The sequence below is a fragment of the Macaca nemestrina genome, chromosome 4 (assembly GCF_043159975.1).
Source record: "Macaca nemestrina isolate mMacNem1 chromosome 4, mMacNem.hap1, whole genome shotgun sequence".
Lineage (NCBI taxonomy): Eukaryota > Metazoa > Chordata > Mammalia > Primates > Cercopithecidae > Macaca > Macaca nemestrina.
The window spans coordinates 120,486,358-120,502,899 of record NC_092128.1 but is presented as its reverse complement, the minus strand read 5'-3'; the positions used below and the strand labels follow the sequence as shown (position 1 = coordinate 120,502,899).

At 34.5% G+C, this 16,542-nt stretch overlaps 1 protein-coding gene across 2 annotated transcripts in view; it reads right to left on the bottom strand.

The window, feature by feature from the left end:
- The window catches only part of SPMIP7 (sperm microtubule inner protein 7), a 64,889-nt gene that overhangs the window by 41,772 nt on the left and 6,575 nt on the right, over positions 1-16,542 (bottom strand). For both annotated transcript variants that reach the window (XR_011622372.1, XM_011759386.3), the window contains exon 2: positions 13,880-13,977. Coding sequence is in view for 1 of the 2 variants with exons in the window: in XM_011759386.3 (XP_011757688.1) it covers positions 13,880-13,977 (98 nt within the window). In the remaining variant the exon portion in view is untranslated. The remainder of the gene's footprint in view (positions 1-13,879; positions 13,978-16,542) is intronic.

The window sequence follows — 16,542 nt, the reverse complement described above, 5'->3', positions numbered from 1 at the left end:
GTGTCCTTATAGCAGCATAATTTATAATCCTTTGGGTATATACCCAGTAATGGGATGGCTGGGTCATATGGTACATCTAGTTCTAGATCCTTGAGGAATCGCCATACTGTTTTCCATAATGGTTGAACTAGTTTACAATCCCACCAACAGGGTAAAAGTGTTCCTATTTCTCCACATCCTCTCCAGCACCTGTTGTTTCCTGACTTTTTAATGATCGTCATTCTAACTGGTGTGAGATGGTATCTCATTGTGGTTTTGATTTGCATTTCTCTGATGGCCAGTGATGATGAGCATTTTTTCATGTGTCTGTTGGCTGTATGAATGTCTTCTTTTGAGAAATGTCTGTTCATATCCTTTGCCCACTTTTTGATGGGGTTGTTTGTTTTTTTCTCGTAAATTTGTCTGAGTTCTTTGTTGGTTCTGGATATTAGCCCTTTGTCAGATGGGTAGATTGCAAAAATTTTCTCCCATTCTGTAGGTTGCCTGTTCACTCTGATGGTAGTTTCTTTTGCTGTGCAGAAGCTCTTTAGTTTAATGAGATCCCATTTGTCAATTTTGGCTTTTGCTGCCGTTGCTTTTGGTGTTTTAGACATGAAGTCTTTGCCCATGCCTATGTCCTGAATGGTACTACCTAGGTTTTCCTCTAGGATTTTTATGGTATTAGGTCTAACATTTAAGTCTCTAATCCATCTTGAATTAATTTTCGTATAAGGAGTAAGGAAAGGATCCAGTTTCAGCTTTCTACTTATGGCTAGCCAATTTTCCCAGCACCATTTATTAAATAGGGAATCCTTTCCTCATTTCTTGTTTCTCTCAGGTTTGTCAAAGATCAGATGGCTGTAGATGTGTGGTATTATTTCTGAGGACTCTGTTCTGTTCCATTGGTCTATATCTCTGTTTTGGTACCAGTACCATGCTGTTTTGGTTACTGTAGCCTTGTAGTATAGTTTGAAGTCAGGTAGCGTGATGCCTCCAGCTTTGTTCTTTTGACTTAGTGTTTCTTTTAACTGTAGGCCAGGAAAAATTTTGAGTAGTTTTTATTCTCTCAGGCAAGAAGAGAATTGCTTCAACACTCAGGTTACGTCCTACCAAGTGAACAGTTTTTTCTTAAAAACAGAAGTTTTTCCATTAAAACATTGTGACCCTTATGAGGTCAGCAAGTTGCCATAAAAGGGTATTGAATTTCTCCCCTCTACTTAAGAATAGTCTTAGTTATTTCTGACTCTTTGTTTTTATGTATCTATTTTTTAAAGAACTTTTCAAAATCCCACAAAAATACAGGTAGAATATTGATTTAGATGGCATTGTAACTGTTAGGAAGCTCTAAACTTTTTAAACATTTTAAGTTTCCAGTCCAGAGAATAGCATATTTCCCTGTCTGTTTAGGTTTTAGATTTTCTCTCAACACATTTACTAGTTTTGCCATAGGATTCTTGAATATAGTTTCATAGATTTATTACTCAACAGTGAATAGTTTTTGATACAATTTTAAGTGATAGATTAAATGTTTTAAAACTTTCTGTTTCTTGCTGATATTTAGAATATAATAAATGCATTTCTGATAATGTTTATTTCTGAAAACCTTCTTCAGTTTCTTTATATCGTAGTAATTTAACTGTATAGGCTGGAGTCAGTGGCAGATTGCCTGAGCTCAGGAGTTCCAGACCAGCTTGGGCAACATGGGGAGACCCTGTCTCCACAAAAAATACAAAAATTAGCTGGGCATAGTGGTGCATGCTTGTAGTCCCAGCTACCTGGGGGGCTGAGGCAGGATGATGGCTTGAGCTCAGGAGATTGAGGCTGCAGTGAGCTGTGATCATGCCACTGCACTCCAGCCTGGGTGACAAAGCAAGACTCTGTCTTAAAAATAAAATAAAGGTAAAATAAAATGAAAAGTAATTTAACTACATATTTAGTTGGATTTTTACATACATAATCATATTATCAAGAATAACCGTGTTGTTTAGTCACCTCCAATTTGTATACCATTTTTACGTTTGCTTGATTGGGCTGGCTAAGAACTTCAGTGCTTAGGTGAAGGGAGGAGGAGAAAAGAGGATGTGAAAGAGGACATACTTGCTTGAGACTGACTACAGAGGGGAGGCTTTCAACATTTCACTGTTTAATATTGTTTGATTTACCTTTTCACAGACTTCCATTATTAATTTAAGGATAATTTCAATCCTATTTATCAAATATTTTTTTCATATCTTGAGATGAGTAAATGACTTGTATTTTAATCAGTTAATACAATGAATCACATTTACCCATTTTCCAAAATTAAGCAAACCTTACATACCTGAAATAAACCTAACTTTATAATGATGTATTAACCATTTGTATATTGCCATATTTTAAATGTGCATATATGCTTTTATTTTTTACCAGGCATCTTTTATTATTGAGTTCTAGTTTAATTTTGTTCCTATCAGAGAACATCTTTCTATAATTTCAGGTCTTTCGATTTCATTTGATTTGTTTGATATTCCAGAATATAATTTATCTCAGTGAATGTTCTGTGTGCCATTGTTATTTATATTAATTAGATCAAGTTAGCTGATTAACGTTTTTCATATGTTCCATATCCCTCTGTTTTTTCTGTCTACCTTTCCTATAAACTGCTGAGAACAGAGTTTTGAAGTATCTACTAACTGTAAATCTGCCTTTCAGTTCTATCAGTTTTTGCTTCAAGTATTTTGAGTTCTGTTATTAGGTGATATACATTTTAAATATATTTTATGTTCATTTTATGGATTGATCCCTTTCTTATTGTAAAATATCTGACTCCTTAGTAAAATTTCTTGTTCTGAAATTCACTTTGTCTAATATTATTACAGTTAATTCTGCATTAATTTGACTAGTTTTTGAATTATATACATTTTTACATCTCACCTTAAACTTCTATTTATATTTCACATGGTTTTCTTGTGGTCAGCATATAGCAGGGTCTTAATTTTTTCTTTTTTTTTTTTTTTTTGTCGCCCAGGCTGGAGTGCAATGGTGTGATCTCAGCTCACTGAAACCTCTGCTTCCCAGGTTCAAGCGATTCTCCTGCCTCAGCCTCCTGAGTAGCTGGGATTACAGGCGCCCGCCACTACATCTGGCTAATTTTTGTATTTTTAGTAGAGACAGGGTTTTACCATGTTAGTCAGGCTGGTCTCGAACTCCTGAGCTCAGGTGATCCGCCCGCCTCAGCCTCCCAAAGTTCTGGAATTACAGGCATGAGCCACTGCACCCAGCGAGGTCTTAATTTTTTATCCAATTAACAATTTGTGACTTTTAAGTTCACTATATTAAATTCTGTTTAACAGTGGACATAATTTGGTTTAAATCTGTTTTTTTTTTCTATTTGTTTTATGTACTCTATTTTTCTTTTGTGTTACTTTCTTTTGAGTTAGTTAAGAATTTTTTTAATTTTAAAATTTCATTTTATCTTCTATTAGCTTACTACGTATGCTTTACAATTTTTTTTTCTTTTCTGTTGTTGCTATCTCTCTAGGATTTATAGTATAGATATTTTACAATATACATCTTTAACTCCAGGGTTTACAGGATAATAATATATCATTCCAAAAATAGTGCAAAAAAGTTTAAACAGCATATGCTCATTTTCTTTGTTGTCCCTTATACTACTGTCACACAATTTACTTTTTTATATGCTATAAACCTGAAACACATTACTATTATTGTTGCTTTAAACAGTGATACTTTAAAGAACTCCAAGATGAAAAATAGTATTTTATATTTACCCATATGTTTACCATTTCTGTTAACCTCAATTTATTTCATTGTGTAAACTTGAATTTTCATATACATTATTTTCTTCTGTCTAAAGAAATTCCTTCAGGTCTACTTTCAGCTTTGTTTTTATAAAAATGTTTTATAAAATGTTTCTATTTTGCCTCTAATTTTAAATATTTTTATTGTTAGTTAATATCTTCTTAGTTTCTTTTTATTTATTCTTGTTACTTAAAATATATGCATTTATTTTCTTCTGGCTTGCACAAACTGACAAAAAGCCAGAAGTCATTCTTACATGTGTTTCTTTGTAAATATCTTTTCTCTAGTTGTTTTTAAGATTTTATTTTTATCGCTGTTTTTCAGTAACGTCATTGATGTGTTTTGGGCATAATTTTAAAACATTTTTATACAGATTGAAATTTGTTGAACATTTTGTGTCTTCAGATTTATAATTTTTATCAGTTAGGAACAATTTGTGTCATTGTGTCACCAACCTTTTTTTTCAACTCACTTTTATTCTGAGACTCCAATGCATGTATGTTAGACGTCTTACTAGATACTGTTCCACAGCAACTAATGCTTTATTTTGAAGCTTTATTTTCTCTCTTTTCATCTTGAATAGTTTATGTTGCTATGTCTTTATTTTTACTGATCTTTCATCATGCAAGATCTGCTCTGTTCTTAAAACTACCAACTTATCTTTTACTTCAGATGTATTTTTCATGTCTAGAAGTCTGTTTGCATCTTCACATCATCCCTTGTTATCATGGTTATGATTGTCTCTATGGTCTGAACATATGAAACAGATTTGTAATAGCTGTTTGAATACAATAGTTGCTTGGTCCTTTACGTCTATCACTCATAGGACTGTTATTATTGACTGATTTTTCCCCTATGGGCAATATTTTTCTGCTTCTTTGCATGAAAAGTAGTTTCATTTTATTTTTTAAACTGATAACTTATTTTGGACTTTAAGTTGTTGGTTGGTTGCTGGAAGTTGTTTTATTCTTAAGTTTTGGATTTTTTTCCAGCAAATAAAGTAATTGGAGTCAGTCGGGTGCTTTTAAAATTTGAGAAAGTCCAGAGCAATCTTTAAAGTTGAACTAGTTAAGCCTAACTACAAAGGTAATATCCTTTTGAAGATCTGACCTGATGTACCTATGTACTATAAAGTGTTTTATTCTAGTTTGTGGGGACATAAAATGTTCCCTGCCCTGTTTGAGTTTCAGGGAAAGCTTACGCCCATTTCTTTACAGTGGGTTTTTCCTTAGCTTTAGTAGTTCCTTCTTTTGTATACACAGATCAGTACCCAAAGACCCGAGCTATCTCTTCTGCATATTTCCAAAGCCCCACTGCTCCTCCACATCCTCATAACTCCCTCTTTTCTGTCATCTTACCCTGCAAATTCTCCATTCCTTGGCTTCTCAGAACTCTAATCTCTCTCTTCAATCCAACAGGAATGTAAAGCTATGTTTGGGTTTCACTTTCCTGGACTGTGGCTTAAAAACTGCCCACCCCAGGAAGCAAGCTGGTGTAATTGTAGGGCTCACATTGTTAGTTTCCCTTCTTTAGAGATCTCAGTCTTTAAGTGCCTTTGGCCAGTGTCTGGAAATGATTTTTTTTTTTTTTTTTTTTTTTTTTTTTTTTTTTTTTTTTTTTTTTACAATTTTTCCAGTTTTCTATTTGGCTAAAGCAGAAAAGTAGCTTGAGTGCCTGTTACTTCATCTTCTTTAATTTATTCATTACTTTGCTTATCATTTTTTATTTTTCTTTCCATGCTTTCTTTTGATTTACTTTGCTGTTCATTTTTTAGCTTTTCATTCACCTGGGAAGGGTGCTACTGGCATCTAGTGGGTGAGGTCAGGGGTGCTGCTAATCATCCTACATTGCACAGGATAGTCTCCTTCAGCAAAGAATTATGAAGCCCAAAATTCTGACCATGCCAAGGTCCAGAAACCATGGTTTAACACATTCTGTTCCACTGTTTGGTTTTTGTTCTTCAGGAACTCCAATTATATGTATATTGTTTCTTCTTTGTTTATCTTCCACTTCAACCACCTTATCTTTAACACTTTCAAATATTCTTTATCTCATGTTCATTCTCTTGGATGTTTTTCATTTTTTATTCAATGTCTTTTATTACATTTTTGTTTTTTTCTGTTTTTCCTTTGCACCATTTAATTATTATTCCAAGATCAATTTTTATTATTTTTTGTCACTGATTATTTTATTTGTATTTAATTTTTGGAGTTCTGTATGAAGGCAGACCTTTATAATCTCAAAGACTTATTTGAAAATATGTAATTCAGTTTGGAGTGTTGTAGTACAATGTTTCATTTACTGCTAAATAGTTGATGTGGGAGTAACTGTCTTCACTAGATTGTTTTGATTCTTGTTTTTTGTTTCATTACAGTTGGTTGAATTTTGAATAGATTTATTTTATTTTCTTCTATTCATTTTGTGGATTTTGTGTGGTTTGCAATATTTTTATTTAATGTTGCTTTCTCTGTCAGTGTAGGAAAATACAATGTCATGTTGATACAGGAACTAGAAACAAATTGTTTAATCAGATAGTAAGGGCAACAGAGTCTTTGGCAGGGTTTCCCTTTTAACAAAAAGCAGCACCCAAATAATTTATTTTCTAACAAAGATCAGCCTGAAAAATCCAGCTGCAAACATAGATAAGCAAGCTCGAAGCTTGCATGTGTGAATGCCGACAGCTATGTTGATAGGGAAGGGCTACCTGGAAGCCAGGTATATTCAACATGGAGGCTCCATCTTCCCTTTTCTTTGTCACCACGCATACAGTAAAAAGCAAGCAACAAGGCGCCAGTCAGGTAGAAAACCCATCTACATAATAAGATTAGGGTGGCAGTGGCCAGATTCTCATGTGCTATGCAAATGGCACATCTGGTTCAGCCAATTTTGTGTGCCCTATGTAAATCAGACACCATCTCCTCAAGCTTTTTTCACTGCGGAAGTAGGAACCCATTTTCTCCAGGACCCCTCTCTGCACAGAGAGCTCTTTTCTTTCTTTTGTCTATTAAACAACCACCTTGTCCTCACTCTGGTGTGTGTTAATTTTCCATGGCCATGGAACAACAAACCTCGGGTACTACCCCAGACAATGACACCATTTCAATATATATATGTATCATATATATGATAATATAATGTTATCATATATCATATATAAATATATAATATACATTTTATATATGATAAAGATATTACATATATATTTATTATATATTAGTTGATGATTTTCATATTATAAATATATATTTTACATATTATATATTAGCTTATGTTTTTATATATAATCATATTATGTAATAATACATAGTAATATATATCTAATTATATATTATAATATATAATAACATGATTATATATTATATTATGCATGTTAGATATCATATTAGTTATAACTATACATTATAATCTATATCACATAACGTATAACATATTTATATATAATATTTAATATAATATATGATGTATATATTATAGATAACATATAATGTATATATTATAGATAATATATGATGTCTACACATATAATATATTTATATAATATGTAGTATATATTATATATAAATATAAGTATATAATATATGAAATGTAAAAGTGGTAAATATTATATATAAATATAAGCATATTATATATCAAATATATAAATCTAATGTATCATATACAAATATATAAATATAACATATAGTATATAATATAATATGTAAAACTATATATCATATATATAAATATACAATATATAATATATAAACTATATACAACATATTAAATATGAATATATTATATATTAAATATATAATAAATATAAATATATATGTTAGAACTCCTGCTGTAATCTATTATTGCTATGTAGAAAAGATCTGTCAAGCCTTTGAAGGTAATCTGTGTTTTTTCCCCTACCTCTGGCTGCTTTTAAGATATTATCACTGATTTTGGTTTTATGAAGTTTTTCTCTGGTTGATTAGGTCTTTACTTTTTAAATTCTTCTGTATTTTACTGCACTCAAATAATATTAAATGAAGAAATTTTACATTTTTAAAAAATTTATTAATTTTTTTCATGTTTCTACATGATTAAATACAAGCTTTATTTATTCAGATTTGGAATTACAAAATATTCAAATTGACTACAGCAGAATTGATCCTCAATTCCCAGAATTTTTTGAATGATTGTGTACCGAAAAATCCAGTATAACTTACTTTATTTATTCACCAGTCCTTTTATTCCTGAGATTCTTATAAAAAGTATTGCTTTATAAAAGTAATAGTGTTCTAAATCTGAGAATATAAATTAACATTATTCAAATTAATGTCAATGTTGTATCAACAATATCAATGCCGTATCTATCCGTAATATCACATCAGAAAAATTACAGCTTATTTTATTATTTTGGGTTATTCTACATACGTAGAAATTATTAAATTGCAATTTGAGGTAGCTATAATAAAAAAAAAATCTCTTTGATTCTGACCCTAGTAACCAAAACAATTACCTTATTTTAAAACAGTGTTGGCCTGGCACGGTGGCTCATACCTGTAATCCCGCACTTTGGGAGGCCAAGGCGGGAGGATCACTTGAGGTCTGGAATTCGAGAACAACCAGGCCAACATGGTGAAACCTGTCTCTACTAAAAGTACAAAAAATAATCAGGCGTAGTGGCACATGCCTGTAATCCCAGCTACTTGGGAAGATGAAGCATGAGAATTGCTTGAACCCAGGAGGCAGAGGTTGTAGTAAGCTGAGATCATGCCACTGAACTCCAGCTGGGGTGACAGAACAAGACACTGTCATAAATAAATAAATAAATAAATAAATAAATAAATAAATAAATACTGTGTTAACTTGATGAAATGCTGCCTCTGACACTTAAAGGAAAACATTTATTATTATTCTTTAGGCTAATATTTATTTCATGAATGAAGTTATGTTTATCTCCTTTTCTAAAATAAAAATATTTTCAACATAAAACTATTTCTGAGCCATAAATAGGTAAATTCCAGTGAAAATGGTTCACATTTTGTAAACAAGTAGGCCCTGACAACATTTTATATATCATAAATCAATCTTAATGGGGAGGCCTTATTCACTTTTATTTTAAAAACATAGTGCAATACTAAAGCTACTGGTGTGAGGGTGCTTAATCAGCCAGAGGCAAAACAAGCCTGAAATTAAGTGCTAGTAATTTATGTTAGTTTTCTAAAATTTAAACAGGTGTCTAATGACAGCAGCTATGATATGACCAGTCTAATGTGCTAAGAAGTGTTTTGTACTATACATCAATCCATATAATTTACTTGTGTCCGAAGAGGCATTTTACAATCCAATCCCCTAAATAATGTCATTAACTTTTTTTCTAATTAATTAGCTACATGTTTCAAATAGATACAAATTTATGTCTTAAGTAGTATGTTTGAAACTAATATAGTAATTTCTAACAAAAATATCAGGGTAGGTATAATCAATGTAAGTATCACTCTTCATAATAACTCCCATCAGCCTGAGTCATCGTAGTCTGAAATCCACCAGTTTTTATTGCCCTTTATCAAAGGGACAATTACTTTTTCTAAACCTTTGTTTAAATCTTCTCTAGCAGTATCTGAAATTTATGTCATATTTTCTATAGTTCACATGTTTGTTGACTATTATCTTGGTATGCTATATCATGATAATACAGCATAATCTTTCAGGGGAATCTAGGTTTTTCTCTAATACAGTATCTCTTCCACTTTCTGATTATATTCCTACAAACTCACTTGTACACATTATGTATCTTCAGTTTCTTTATAAAATGTTTTCATTTCCAGGTACTCAAATTTATCATCTACCTAATATCCTTGCTGTCTATCTTCACTTTTGAGTGGCTATTTTCTTGCTGGTGCATCTTCTCTCTATTGCTGTCTTCTACATGTTGTGTGTCTACTATTTCATAGAGAAGGGACTAAATTTGCTCTTTGATATCTTTACTATACTTGAAATCTGATTCAGTTGGAATCTCTACCTCTAACTCTAAATGTTCCTTAGTTTCTACTGATAAAAGTAATCACATTGAAGTAGAACTTCCTTTATGTACTAATAAAACTTTAGCATTATCCACATTAAGATTCTGCAACACCATCAGCATCATTCAATGCCTCAGTTTCCAGAATTTCTTCATATTTAACAAGACCTGACAAAATATGGCTATTGATGTCCAGATTCCAAATAATGGAATTACCATAATCTATGTTGAAAAATGAACTTTCAGATTTTTCCTTTTTCCATTTTTATGTTCTCCATGTTTTGCCTCCTTTAACTTGAGACTTTTTCTGCCACTACTCTTGGTGCTGGGGCTGAATGCTTCTGTTGCTCTCACCTTTGGCTTGTTTATTTGGAACCATAACTCATCCTCAATGTACAGCAGAGAATGTGAGGGGATGCCTCAGTGAGCTATCAGAAATAAACATTCAGTGGATATAAAAATTGTATCTTAGCTTCTGCTCTATTTCTTCTCTCTTACACTTTTGGGATTCCAAATAAGCATGTGTTCTTTTTTCTCCCTATATCTCCTAGTTTTGTGGCTTTCACTTCTGTATTTTTCATATTTTTGTATATTTGTGCTTCATCATAGTTTCTTCTAATTTATCTACCAGTTCCCCAATTCCCTCTATAACTGTGTCCAATCTATTACTGAACTCATCTATAAAGTTCTTTTGTTTATTGTATTTTTCAGTTCTGGAATTACTTTTACCCCCAATTTTCTTTTCTCCTCCCTTCCTTCCTTCCTTCCTCCCTCCCTCCCTCCCTCCCTCCCTCCCTCCCTCCCTCCCTCCCTCCCTCCCTTCCTTCCTTCCTTTCTTTCTTTTCTTTCTTTTCTTGTTGAGACAGAGTCTCACTCTGTCATCCAGACTGGAGTGTGGAGTATAGTGGCACTATCTCGGCTCACTGCAACCTCTGCCTCCTGGGTTCAAGCGATTCTCCTGCCTTAGTTTCCCAAGTAGCTGGGACTACAGACACATGCCACCACACCTGGATAATTGTTGTATTTTTAATAGAGATGGGGTTTTGCCATGTTGGCCAGACTGGTTTTGAACTTCTGACCTCAGGAGATCTACCTGCCTTGGCCTCCCAGACATGTGCCACCACACCCAGATAATTTTTGTATTTTTAATAGAGATGGGGTTTTGCCATGTTGGCCAGGCTGCTCTCCAACTCCTGACCTCAGGTGATCCGCCCATCTTGGCCGCCCAAAGTGCTGGGATTACAGGTGTGAGCCGCTGTGCCTGGTGTAATATTTGTATTTTTAGTAGAGATGGGGTTTCGCCATGTTGGCCAGGCTGGTCTCAAACTCCTGGCCTCAAGTGATCCTGCCTTGGCCTCCCAAAGTGCTAAGATTACAGGTGTGAGACACCATGCCCAGCCCCTCCCCCAGTCTTCTAATTTCCATTTGGTAATTTATAATTTTTTTACAAAAATTGTGAGCTCATTTTTTTTGTCCTTGAACATTTTATGCATATTTGCAATGTATGGACTCAATGTGTGTTTCTGTTTTCTTTCATTTCTGCTGATTCTCACTCACAGTGTACTTTCTCCTTATGTGTTTGGATACTGTTAATTATGTGTTGAACATTACACTTTAAAAGTTTTTGGCTGGGCATGGTGGCTCATGCCTGTAATCCCAGCACTTTGGGAGGCGGAGGCGGGTGGAACAGCATCAGGAGATCGAGACCATCCTGGCTAACATGGTGAAACCCCGTCTCTACTAAAAACACAAAAAATTAGCCGGGCGTCGTGGTGGGCGCCTGTAGTCCCAGCTACTCAGGAGGCTGAGGCAGGAGAATGGCGTGAACCCGGGAGGCGGAGCTTGCAGTGAGCCGAGATCGCGCCACTGCACTCCAGCCTGGGCAAACCAGCGAGACTCTGTCTCAATAAATAAATAAATAAATAAATAAATAAATAAATAAATAAAGTTTTAATAAAAATACTTTGAGATTTAATAAGATAATATCTTCCTTCAAAGAAAAATGTTGTTTACTTCTGTCTGATTTCTGGAAATGAGAGCAGTCTAGTATCACCTTCATCCTAGTTCAGGACTGGAAGTTTTCTTGTTTACTTGGATTAAGCTAGGCTGTTGTCTGTTCAAGTGCTTTCTATTATTAACCTATCCTTACTTGTAGGATTCAGGCCTCCAAGTATTCAGCCCACAGTCATAGGTGTTTTTCATGGATCATTCCAGCTTCTGATCTTTTACTCCTATGAGACCACCAAAAGTTCAAATCAAACTTTTGGTTGCCTCTTCAAAAATTACAAATTCTTTCAGTATCAAAGTGGCCCTAAGTGCTAGGCTTAAATTTTAGAGCGTCTATCCTCTTGTTGGCCTAGTAATTTCTCTCTACCTTATTAGAAAAAAGGAACATTAATCCAGTTGTTTTGCCATTGGAAATATTGGTCCATATTACTTGGCTTCCACTACTGGAAATAATACCTAGATTTATTCACTGCTATAAAAAGTCTAAACGTATTTTAAATTTAAATAAGTATGCTAATAAGCCTTTCCATGACCAGTTCCTACTTCAGAATTCTAGTTTTAAAATAGTTAAAGCATGGAATCTTGCCATAAATTTGTAGCATAGATTTTTTTAAAAAGGCAACGAGGTCTTCAATTTCTTATAAGGTTCACTTTGATTTGCTCTCACAGGATTTACCTACAGGACCAATGGATCTTTTGATAATAGTTTTAAGATAGAATAAGTAAAACTAATCAATAAAAATTTTCATTACCCTTGCAATCACATTATGAATTTTGTCTAAATTCAGAATAGCCTAGAACAGACAAAATTGCCACTATTTCTAATACCATAATTTTCTTATAAAAGAAAAATGTGTAGGACAAAGAAAAACATAAAGTCCTACCATGTGTGTGACATCCTGGTTAAAGGAGGCATTGAGGACACGTACTTTAAATGGCTCATGCTCTTTGTTTCATGGCCATGTACTGTAGTACAGCTGTTAATATGTGAGAGGTATGCCTCATTTCCCTTTGTGGTAAACTAGAAAGTGTTACTGTGAAGGAAAAGGTGAGAAAAAAAGAAATCAACATGGCACTATATGGGTAAATTCCCAGGCAGATGAATTTTAGAAGAAATACATATAGGAGTTACAGAAATGGAAATTGATTCTTTACAATGTATTCATACCTTTACTGCTAATGAATATGGGTTTTTTTGAGGTAATAAAAATCTAAAATTAGATTGTGGTGATGGTTGTACAACTCTGTGAATATTCGAAGAACATTGAATTGCACACTTTAAGGGACTGAATTTTATGGTGCATGACATATATCTCAATAAAGCTTTTTAAAAAAATGTTTTTATATCTCTGTGTATGTCTTAGGAGTCTTTAAGTATCTCAATTTAAGTGCCAAGAATTTAGAGACTATAAAATCTACACAGGAAGATGATTAAGAATATATTCCTTAAATTCTGAAAAATATTTACGTTAAAATTTTGGTTTTATATTTATTATCTGTCTTATCAAAAGTCAGTTACTCAACATCATTGGGCTTCTGTTTTCTCAAATGATATGAGAATAACAACACTACTGGTTAAGGAGCAGGGATTCAGACAGGATTGTTGTTCAAGTGATATATTGTGGGAATGTCCTCAGGCCAAGGGGAGTGAAGACAGTAGAATAGGAGAAGGAAAAGAAGTTAGTGAGAATGCAGTCTCAGCTGGAGAGTAGCATTTATCTGTTGCCCTAAGAAGTCGGTCAGTCATTGACCAAAATCTGAAAGAGACAGCATGAGAAGGTGCAGTCCTGTAGTCTTGTGGCTGTTAGCCTTTCAGTGGTCATCACTCATTGCTACTGGGAATAGACACACTTGCCAGTGAAGGGAGTCTGTGATGGGCACCAGCTGCATCTACTACTCACTCCTCCCCCATGTATTGTAGGAATGATGCAAGGTAATGTATAATATACATTGACTGCAAGGGTCTGCACAATACCTGGAACATAAGAAGAACTATATACATAGTAGCTATTCGTCTAGGGCATACAATATCTAATAACCAAACAATGAAATAAACTAATTACATATATTGTATAATAACACCCAGCAAGAAAATCTTACTGCACATGTTGCCTCCTCATCAAATGTAAATATGTGACTTATTGAGCGTCCTTCATGATGAGGTTGTAAAGGAGTAACCTTCAGCGGGCTTGTCCAACCTGAAAACACAAAACAAGTGAATGGGATTTTGGTTAAAAACACAATAAAAGTTCTTTTTCAACAGAAATATTTACTGTTAGAAGCTAGACTGTGTGATTGTAATTCATTTTTTAATGGATTATTTAATAACTTTTCTGGATCTTTTAGCTGTGAGTACAGAATAGCTCTGGAATTTCTATGTGAGCCTAATTATAATAGTGCAGAATCACTTGTTATTTCTTACTTATTATTGGAAGATACCTATTTGGTACTATACATCGATGTATGTGCACACAGACATGTTGGGGATGGTGATGACACAAGGTGAGCCTGGTTATTTTGCAGATAATTCATGTAATGATAGATCAGAAGTCCTAAAAAACTAACAAATATAAAAAGCAGCCTTCAAAAATATTTGGTACACTGTAATTGGAAGCTTTTATATAAAGATGAAAAACAGGGGCTCCTGGTTTTGAGGTGTCCATAAGCAAATGGAAAGTACAAACACATAAGTAGATAATTTCAATATGGTATGGCAATACAGCAATAGCTGAGCTCAGAGTGCTGTGGGGGGTGCATAGGAAGGATACTTAAGAATACCTAGTCCAACCAGGTTGTCGGGGCTTAGGGACATCTCCCCAAAGATAACACCTGATCTAATCTTGACAATTAAGTAGAACTTGGATGAAAAAGGAGAAGTAGAGGAAGGGTAGTTGTTCCAGGAAGGGAAACAGTATGTGGAATGGTAGTCCTGCTCTGCGAGAGCCTCTTCATGTATATAGAAATTAAAAAATGTTAGGTATAGCACATTGTAAAATGGTAGATGGGAAATGGTAGAAGATAAGCAAAAGAAATAGTCCAAGGTCAGGGTATGAAAACCTCGGACTCAACCTGCAGATGAATTGCCCTTGAAAGGTTTTAATAAGAGAGATTGATTACTTTGGTTTGGGCAGGTGACTAGCATAGGTGAACTGCAGTGCCTCTGGTAGTTTCCATAGAGATCATTTCTCTCATCCCATGGGGGCTTCTGACTTGGTCCTCTACCTCATAGCTTTGTTCCACGAATTAATCCAACTTGGCAAAATGTAAATTTAAAAGTTAAAATTTGAGATCAGGATGGACAGCACAGAGATGTTGAAGCAAGAGAGAGATGCATTGTGAGAGGTGCTTAGGGAAGGATAGGAGCTCCACGGTCATCTGTGGGTGCCACTCTGGTGGAGCTCTATCACAGATGCCATCTATCTAATATTATATATTGTATATATAAATATTATATATGATCTTATATACTTACAAGTATATACATTATATATTACATATAATATATACTTACAAGTATATATATTATGTATGTATGTATATACTTACTTGCTTGGGTTCCAGAGTGACCTTCCTGAGTTATTTGACCCATCTGAGCCTCATTTTCCTCACCTTTAATGACTATTGCCAGAGTTATAAAAACTATAATTAATGAATACAAAGAAATAAGTGAACTATGGCATGTAGTTTAAGTGCTCAACATGTTTATTAATTAACAATTAGTAGTTGTAATATCATTAGTATTTTTAGTACTAATGTAGTAATGCTATTTTCATGACGATGATAATGATGATGATTGATGATAATTCAGTCAATGTTTGACTGAGAAACTCGGGACAGAATCTGCAATGGGGATTTGCAGAGGAGGAATACAGAACAAGCGGATGCTGGATAGTCTGTGGGTTTAGAAGGGCCAGTTAGAGAGTAGAGTATCAGTGGACCTCAGTGCACCATTGTCGACTTTGAAGCTTGAGGCAATCACATGAGTAGGATATGGGTAGCCTCTAGGAGCAGACAGAGTCCCCTGGCTGACAGTGTATGAGGAAATAAACAGTTTAGATGGAAGAAACTGGATTCTGCAACAATCTGGATGTGCTTGGAAGTTGATTTTTCCCCAGACCCTCTAGATAAGAATCAAGATAACACCTTGATTTTGGCTTTATTTATTTATTTATTTGAGACAGAGTCTCAATCTGTTGCCCAGGCTGGAGTGCAGTGGCATGATCTCTGCTCACTGCAACCTCCACCTCCTGGGTTCAAACAATTCTCCCACCTCAGCTTCCTGAGTAGCTGGGATTACAGGCACATGCCACCATGGCCAGATCATTTTTGTATTTTTAGTAGAGACGGGGTTTCACCATGTTGGCCAGACTGGTCTTGAACTTCTGACTTCAGATAATCCGCCTGCATCGGCTTCCCAAGGTGCTGGGATTACAGGCATGAGCCACGGCCGCGTCCGGCCAATTTTGGCATTATTATTATCATAGATTCTAAATAGAAGACCCAGATGACATTCCCCAGACTTCTGATCCACAAAACTGTGATTGATGGGCTTCACTGTAAACTTTCCAGTTTGTGTCAATTTGTTACAGCAGCAAGAGAAAACTAATACAGACATAGAGGTGAGAGGCCAAAGCAAAGGAAGGAAAGGAATGCTGAATCCCATAGTAATTTCAGTTTTAAGAACCATGAGGATGATTCTGTCTGTGACACAGCGGACAAAGAAAACTCTCTAGAAGTCTATTGTGCCAAGAGCAACAGGATGG